This window comes from Aquarana catesbeiana, linkage group LG02 (genome assembly GCF_042186555.1).
Source record: "Aquarana catesbeiana isolate 2022-GZ linkage group LG02, ASM4218655v1, whole genome shotgun sequence".
NCBI lineage: Eukaryota > Metazoa > Chordata > Amphibia > Anura > Ranidae > Aquarana > Aquarana catesbeiana.
In genome coordinates this window covers 342,674,656-342,683,306 of record NC_133325.1, presented here as the reverse complement: position 1 = coordinate 342,683,306, position 8,651 = coordinate 342,674,656, and the positions used below count along the sequence as shown (strand labels likewise).

The 8,651-nt window shown below is 41.1% G+C and overlaps 1 protein-coding gene across 1 annotated transcript in view; it reads right to left on the bottom strand.

Moving 5' to 3' along the window:
* Positions 1-460: 460 nt before the first annotated feature.
* LOC141126960 (zona pellucida-like domain-containing protein 1) overlaps positions 461-8,651 on the bottom strand; it is a 72,318-nt gene continuing 64,127 nt past the window's right edge. Inside the window, exon 11 of the mRNA XM_073613044.1 lies at positions 461-624. Coding sequence (XP_073469145.1) covers positions 461-624 — 164 coding nt within the window. The remainder of the gene's footprint in view (positions 625-8,651) is intronic.

Below are 8,651 nucleotides of genomic sequence, written 5' to 3'. Positions count from 1 at the left end.
CTAACATACTGAACTAAAACTCCAGCTCACACTACAGTTACGCATGCAAACACTTTTTCTTCTTTTTTTAGATAAAGGTTTAACAAGAATAAATAAAAGCTGACCATTGTAAGTAAGTACCCCTGTCAGTTGCAAATGGTTTATCTCAACACTCTGAACTGATACTTTTGCAGTAGAGCTTGTTCTGTTGAAAAACAACAGACTTATTGGACAGATCACCAGGTGGAATCCACCAGGTGAAATTAAAAGAAAGGATGCAAAAAAAAAGGAAACTAATGCAGCCATCACATCTAAGAATTGGTAAGCTGCAATATAATAAATGTTTGATTTTGGTTTAATACCAATTCATATATTTACACTTGAATTATTAAAACTATGCATTCACCTAAACTGCTCCTTAGTCAGCAAAAAATGAAAATATTTCAAATATGAGCCCATATTGATGAATCTATATTTTTTCTTAATGAAAGTTGTTCTTCTCCAGATATCTATTCTTCTGAAGTCGTCTGTGCATAAGGTATGCAAGGCCACCCATAAGGGTACAGAGTAAAGCCAAGAAGCCAACTGTTATTCCCAAGCCAATAGCAGTGCTCATAATTTCTTTGGAGTCCACACTGGAAGAACCTGTAAAGTTAAATATATGTTAATAAGATGAAGTAGAAATAGTAACGCAATGTGGAAAAGTCAATAACATGGTTAGTCAATAACATGGTTAAAACCATGGGACCAGACAGGGCAAGGAAATAAAGACTAACATATAACAAGGGAAATTACACTGGCAATAAGGAATGAAATAGTTCCATGGCTAAGCTGATTTTGTGACAATGACAAGCATACTCAGGCTGGAAGCTACATAGAAATAATATATACACATTGCTATGAAGTGATGAATAAACTACAATTATTAAAGCACAAATAATAATCAAAACACAAACAGTAACTATAATTTATGATTTGTACAATCTGCAAAAAAGTATAGTAGGTAATTCATAAATCAAGATTCCCGAAGTGTATGTGTCTTCACAAATCAGGAAGATACATACTTATTAACCCTCCTGGCGGTATTCCCGAGTGTGGCTCGGGGTTAAATTTCAGTACCATTAGCGGTAACCCAGAGCCACACTCGGGATTGCATTGCAGAATCCTGGTCCAGGTTATTTACCTTGTCACCAGGATCCTGCGATGTCCCCCCACTGTCTCCCTCACCGGATCATCCGCTTGATGCTCTGTGTTCAAGGCTCTGTTCCCTGCGAGCGTCACGACGCATGGGGACGGAGCCCGGTGGCAAATTCAAAAAGTACAAAAAATATAACACATACAATACACTGTAATCCTACAGATTACATTACTGTATCAAATCATGTCACCTCCCTTTTGTTCCTAGTGCTTTGTTCAGTGCCCTGCATGCAGTTTTATATTATATATACTGTTCTTTCTGCCTGGAAACTTGAGATTGTCCATAGCAACCAAAAAGTGTCCCTTTATTATTATTATTATACAGGATTTATATAGCGCCAACAGTTTACGCAGCGCTTTACAACATTAGGGCAGACAGTACAAGTACAATACAATTCAATAAAGGAGGAATCAGAGGGCCCTGCTCGTTAGAGCTTACAATCTAGGAGGGAGGGTCAAGTTAAACATAAGGGTAATAGCTGTGAAGGATGAGCTAATGGAGAAAATAGTGCAGTTGTTAGGTGGAGGCAGGATAGGCTTCTCTGAAGAGGAAAGTTTTCAGGGCTCACCTAAAAGTGGATACATTTGGAGACAGTCTGACAGATTGAGGTAGGGAATTCCAGAGGATGGGCGAGGCTCGGGAGAAGTCCTGGAGGCGGATATGGGAGGAGGTGATGAGGGAGCTAGAGAGCAGGAGGTCTTGGGAGGAACGGAGATGGCGATTAGGTTGATATTTTGAGACTAGGTTAGTGATGTAGCTGGGGGCAGAGTTGTGGATGGCTTTGTAACTTATTGTTAGTATTTTGAATTTAATTCGTTGGGTGAGTGGTAGCCAATGGAGGGATTGGCAGAGAGGGGTAGCAGACACTGAGCGGTTTGTAAGGTGGATGAGTCTGGCAGCAGCATTCATGATGGACTGAAGGGGGGATAGTCTGTTTAAAGGTAAGCCAAGGAGGAGTGAGTTGCAGTAGTCAAGGTGAGAGATAACCAGGGAGTGAATCAGGAGCTTTGTGGTTTCATTGGTTAGAAAGGGACGTAGTTTAGAGATGTTGCGGAGGTTGAGGCGGCAAGCTTTGGAAAGTGATTGGATGTGGGGCCGAAAGGAGAGTTCAGAATCCAGGATAACACCTAGCACCCTGACATGTGGGGACGGGTAGATGGTTTTGCCATTGCTCTTGACAGAGAAGCCAGGGGAAGAGGCACGTGGGGGAGGAAATATTATAAGCTCGGTTTTGGACAAGTTGAGTTTGAGGAAGTGGTGTGACATCCATACAGATATGTCAGTTAGTAAGTTAGTGATGCGTGAGGAGACTGATGGAGTGAGTTGAGGGGTGGAGAAATAGATTTGTGTGTCATCAGCATAGAAATGATATTGAAAGCCGTGAGAGGCTATCAGCTGACCCAGGGAAGAGGTGTAGATTGAAAATAAAAGAGGTCCAAGAACAGAACCTTGGGGGACCCCGACAGAGAAGGGAAGAGGAGTGAAGGAAGTAGAATTGTAAGTGACACTGAAGGTGTGTTGAGATAGGTAGGATGAGAGCCACTGAAGAGCACAGTCACGGAGACCGAGGGAGTCAAGTTTTTTGAGGAGGAGGGGGTGGTCAACCGTGTCAAAGGCAGCTGAAAGATCCAGAAGTAGGAGTACAGTACCCTTTATGTCAAAAGTGGTTTTGGACCAGATAGAAAACAGCGATAGTAAATTAGAACACTTGCAGAAATGAGCGATAGTGATTAGTGGGGAAATTCATTTTATTATTATTTTATTATTTTTTATAATTATGTATAGTTATGTATAGTTATCTATTATATTATAATTTATGATTTTGTGTTTTAAACTTTATCGTACCCGAGATGTCTACTAGCCTCTTGTTTGAACAGATTTAAGTGTGTTATTACTAAGAATGTCAGACCTACAAAATAAAACGCCATATTTCTATGTAAAACAATGTACCGCTTTGAGATTCAAAAATCTGACATAATCATACAGCCGGAGGGGGCTACTATTGAGGTGAATAAAAACATAAAGAATCAGTGAATCTCTTATAATTTTGAAAATATGCATGCAGATTTTTCCAATCTGCAGTCAGTCATACAATCCAGTCTGGATCCCTGAAAAGTATGATTCGCTACAATTAGAGATCTATGTGTAAATTACAGTATCCCTTGATTTGATTATCGCTAGTTGCAAAGCATTTCAGCCAAGGCCTCCTTAATATATTAGCATGTATCACCATCACCACCTTATGCATAGCACAGCACTACCACCTATGAACACTGTTTACACAAGTTTCTCCCATATTTGGGTTGTGGTCCCTTTAAGGGACAACACTGAGTTAACTTACCTGCAGGATGAGGCCTTTAAAAGACAAGAAGCTCCAGAGAGCAGGTGTGTGGGGAAGTGGGAATTGAGAGCAAGACAAGTGATGGGTAAACTACTGAATTATTGAACTGCTGAATTCTGCTGAAAGAGGCCTTAATATTCTGGGACTGTGCCACCCTTCCTGCAGGTAAAGCCCTGAGTTGGTGAGCCACTATGTTGTGTTACTGTGCTGAAGACAAGCAGACTTTATTTTGTCATTTGCTGAAGTTAAGCCACTCTGTTGGCTTCTGAAAGCACCGTTTGTTTTGCCTTTTGAAAGAATAAAAATACTTTCTGTTTGTTTCAAAACCTTTTGGTGGTCCTGGACACATACCATGGTTGCTAACACCCCTGAACTTTGCAACATATACCTACACACACACACACACAGGCTGTGTACATATACATATAGACACACTATATATGGTACATATATGCACACACTGCATAGTCATACACATATACAAACTGTATACACGTACACATAATACACATACAATCATTTGCCACCCTGGTGATATGGCTGGCTGTCCCTGCTAGTTGTCAGGAAAGCATGGGGGTAATGAATAATAGTAGCAAAACAGGCTGATCACTGTTTAAGGCCACCCTCCTTATACCTGTATAGAAAAAATGTAGCTTCCTAGAAGCAAGATGTTGGGACCCAGGGCACCAGGCAAAAGATGTAGGACATGAACCCCAGCTTCCTGGCTCAATGTACATGCCACAGACATCCAGGAGGAGTTTAAACCTCCTTTTCCCCCTCTATCTATGCCCAAGATTGAAAAAGCACATGTTAAGTAACATTTTACCTGGGAAAACAATACAGAAAACTGTCAAATAGTTACTAAATTTTTCCTTTCTTAGTTCCTCCTCATAACGGTATATTATTGGTCAGCTCCACCTCAATGACCCTCATAGCACAATTTAAAAACATTATAAAAAGAGAGAAGCAACCCTAACCAAGCATTACATCACTAGTCTTTCGACAGAACACTGAGATGGAAACTATGCAGTTATGAGGAGTAGCTTTGGGTCTGGTATGGATTTAAAAAAATATAGTATAGATTTTACACCTAAATAAAAATAAAAACGACATGGGGTTCCCCCAAAGTCTATACCAGACCCTTCGTTTTAAGGGGAACCCCATGGCAAAATTTAAAAAAATGGCATGGGGGCCCACCCTAAAATCAATACCAGAGCCTTATCTGATCATGCAGCTTGGCAGATCAGGATGAGGGTTGGGGTGAGCAAACGGCCACTCACCGAATGACAGGTGAACATGGGGGCAGGGTCAACTGGAAACATCACCATGTTTACCATGGGGTCATTCAGTGATGAGTGTCGAGTGATGGGACATGGGAGCAGTCGTGTTCGGCAGCGGCAGGATTTTTTTTTTGTGGAGGTCGGCAGTCAATGCTTATTGTGATTGACGTTGGCTCTACTTCAGGGGACTTTTGTTTTTTGGGGATTTTATTGTCAAAAACTGTCTCTATTTTTTTTTTTACTTATGACACTTTTTTGGTGAATAAGTAGGGGTACCATGTACCTCTACTTATTCACATGGGGGGGCCAGGATATGGGGGGCTTTCAGATTCCAATAAGGCCCCCCCACCCCGCCCACAGACCCCCACTGTCACTAGGCCATGGTTGTGTAGCAGAGGCCCTTGTCCTCATCAAGATGGGGACAAGGTGCTTGGGGGGAGCAAAGCACCCCCAATGTTGAGGACATGTGGCCTGTATGGTTCAGAAGGGACCGGGCTGCATGCTCCGATAAGGGTCTGGTATGGATTTTGGAGGGAGAACCCAAGCTATTTTTCTTAAACATTTTGTTGGGGGAAATCCCCTCCATACCAGACCCTTATTTTGGGGGAAACCCCACACTTTACGCATTTTTTTTTTACTGCATCTGGTTTTCTGCTACCATTGTAGCATCTACCATCAAGATAGAAAGCACATTTTTATGTGCCATGGTAGTGGTAACATACTGCTTTCTTTGGTTTTGTTTTGTATGCATTGCCCTTCCATGTGCTCGTTGCTGTAAAGGCCTGTTATAGGTGAGGGCAGTGGCCATTTGTTTGTACTATTGAAATATTGGTGAGGGGACGTACTGGACACCTTTGCTTCCATGGTGCTATGTGCTGGATATCCAGTGTGCTCCTGTGCCTTTAACCACTTAAGGACCAGCCTTGTTTTGGATTTTAGGTGTTTACATGTTTAAAACAGGTTTTTTTGCTAGAAAATTACTTAGAACCCCCAAACATTATATATGGTTTTTCTTCTAACACCCTAGAGAATAAAATGGCGGTCATTGCAATACTTTTTTTTGCACCGTATTTGCGCAGCGGTCTTAAAAGCGCACTTTTTTTGGAAAAAATTCACTTTTTTGAATAAAAAAATAAGACAACAGTAAAGTTAGCCCAATTTTTTTTTATAGTGTGAAATATAATGTTACGCCAAGTAAATTGATACCCAACATGTCACGCTTGAAAATTGCGCCCCCTCGTGGAATGGCGTCAAACTTTTACCCTCAAAAATCTCCATAGGCGACGTTAAAAAAATTCTACAGGTTGTATATTTTGCGGTACAGAAGAGGTCTAGGGCTAGAATTATTGCTCTCACTCTACTGGTCACGGCGATGCCTCACATGTGTGGTTTGACCACCCTTTTCATATGCGGGCGCTACTCGCGTATGCGTTCGCTTCTGCGCGCGAGCTCGTCGGGACGGGGGGGTTTTAAAATTTTTTTTTTATTTGTATTATTTATTTTACAATATTTTATTTATTTTTACACTGTTTAAAAAAAAATGGTGTCACTTTTATTTCTATTACAAGGAATGTAAACATCCCTTGTAATAGAAAAAAGCATGACAGGTCCTCTTAAATATGAGATCTGGGGTTAAAAAAATGACATTTGAAAAAATGTGCCTTTAAGAGGCGTGGACGGAAGTGACGTTTTGACGTCGCTTCCGCCCAGCAGTGCTATGGAGACGAGTGGGCGCCATCTTGGCCTCACTCATCTCCAGACACAGGACGGAGACAGATGTGATCGCCTCCGCCGCTACCAACGGCTCCAGTAAGCGGCGGAGGGCACCGGATTGCGGCGGGAGGGGGGGCCCTCTTCCGCCACAGATAAAAGTGATCTCGCGGCGAATCCGCCGCAGGGACCACTTTTATCTGAAAGCCGGCTGCCACACAAAAATGAGGATACCGGGGTTATGGCAGCTATCTGCTGCCATAACAACGATATCCCCGTTCAAAGTTTGGACGTACATCGTCGTCGGTCGGTAAGTGGTTAGGAGGGGTGGGCTCCCTCCAGGCTCACCTGCCCTCTGCCTATCCATTATAATGCATGTTGTGTATATTATAATGCATGTGCCTCCACTGTGGAGACTCTCAAAATTTAGAGTTAGGACTACAGAAAATACTGGAGTGCCTTGACGAGGCCTGTAGCTTATGCATGTATTTGCAAATGTGTGCAAACGGAACCCCTGTTTTTAACACATACTGTTAGACAGGTCAATTCGGTTGGTTAGCAGGCTGGTCGGTAAATTGAGTTGGGAATTTCTTTGGTTTTGTTTTGTTAACATACTGCTGCAACTGCCACTGTTCTCTGAGCATAGCCAAAAACTGTTATACCTTCTTCCAGACTGCGTAATTTAGGAGTTAACCTGATCAGCATGTCATTACAGAAACTTGGCATTCAGATCAGTCAGATGTGACCTTGTGTGTCATCTGGCTTAAAAACTATATTACTGGTATCTTTCATCTGCTGAAATTGAAGTAGATACTGGACATACATGCCTGCCGTGATTTTGTTAAATAAGTTAATTAAAATAAAAAAAGTAAGAGAATAAAGAGTATAAACTGTATAGTGTTGTTTCTTTCAGTGTAACTTGCATTTTCTAAAAGAGAGATGAACATTTTGCCTGAAGTTCAGCTTTAAGTAGTTTTTTATTAGTACTAAAAGAGTGTATATGTAAATGTGCTACCAAATAAATCTTTATCCATCTTTGTTGGAAAAAGAGTGAAAGTTTATTTATGAGGCTTTTTGACTGATGCGGTTCTTTCTGATAACATGCAAGCATTGTGTAAACACCCACTTGGAAATGGCAAAAAACAGATTCTGTTCACTAAGCTTATGAGAGCAGTACTTTACCCACATGAATGATACTGAGAAGCTCAAGCAGAAGTTGGCTATGTTTATGTTGAAAATATAGAGGCTATGAGGGAGAAGGAGGAAGTTTTTGTCTCAGACGTTAACCTGACAAGTTGTGGCAGTTTTTGAATATACTATGCAGTGAAACAGCCATGTGCAATAAAGCACATTTATTAAAGGTGTTACGTAATATGTTAATGTGGGTTGTGTAAGGGTATTGCACCAAAACAGACAAAAATCAAACAGGCACCATCATTTTCAATGCAGCTCATGACAATGCATGGTAATACTACAGCTTGCTGTGTTTTGTGCTGTGTTGTAATGCATGTGCATCAGAGGTACTGTATGTTGACTGGTGAATTGAGGTGCCATTGCACTGTAGAAATGTGAATGGGCCCTAATTTGATTGCTTTTGGTGTTGGCGATGGTGGCAGCAGAATATGATTTCTCAGTGCCTCTACCAATGCTTTTCATCTTATTAAAAATAAATGGCTCACTTCCCTCCAATTTTTATTACATTAGACACATGTGGGAGAGCAAATGTCTTACTAACTAATACATTTAAACGTATCACTGATACTGTGCAACTGGTTCAAAAAAATATGACTTTTAAAGCACCTTTTTTTTTTCCTTGGTAGCATTCATAAGAGATTTGAGTGTATGTTTTTTTTTTTTTGTGTGATTCCTCTACCACAGATAGTCAGCTGCACTTGTATATATGCTTTGAAGTAGCACTGGCCATGCTGTCATTTGCCATCCGACTCCATATAGCCACAGAACCGCAGATAAGAGGTGAAATCTTTGAAGCAACAACCTTGCAGTGTCCCTCCAAAAAGAAGCCAGGGGAACCATGTAAGACTTTTTCAATGTGAGAAATGACTATGTGCCAGACATTGCATTTTGTGTACGAGTGGTCAGGGAATATACTGTAGCTTAATGAACAATCATCTATAGCTGTCCC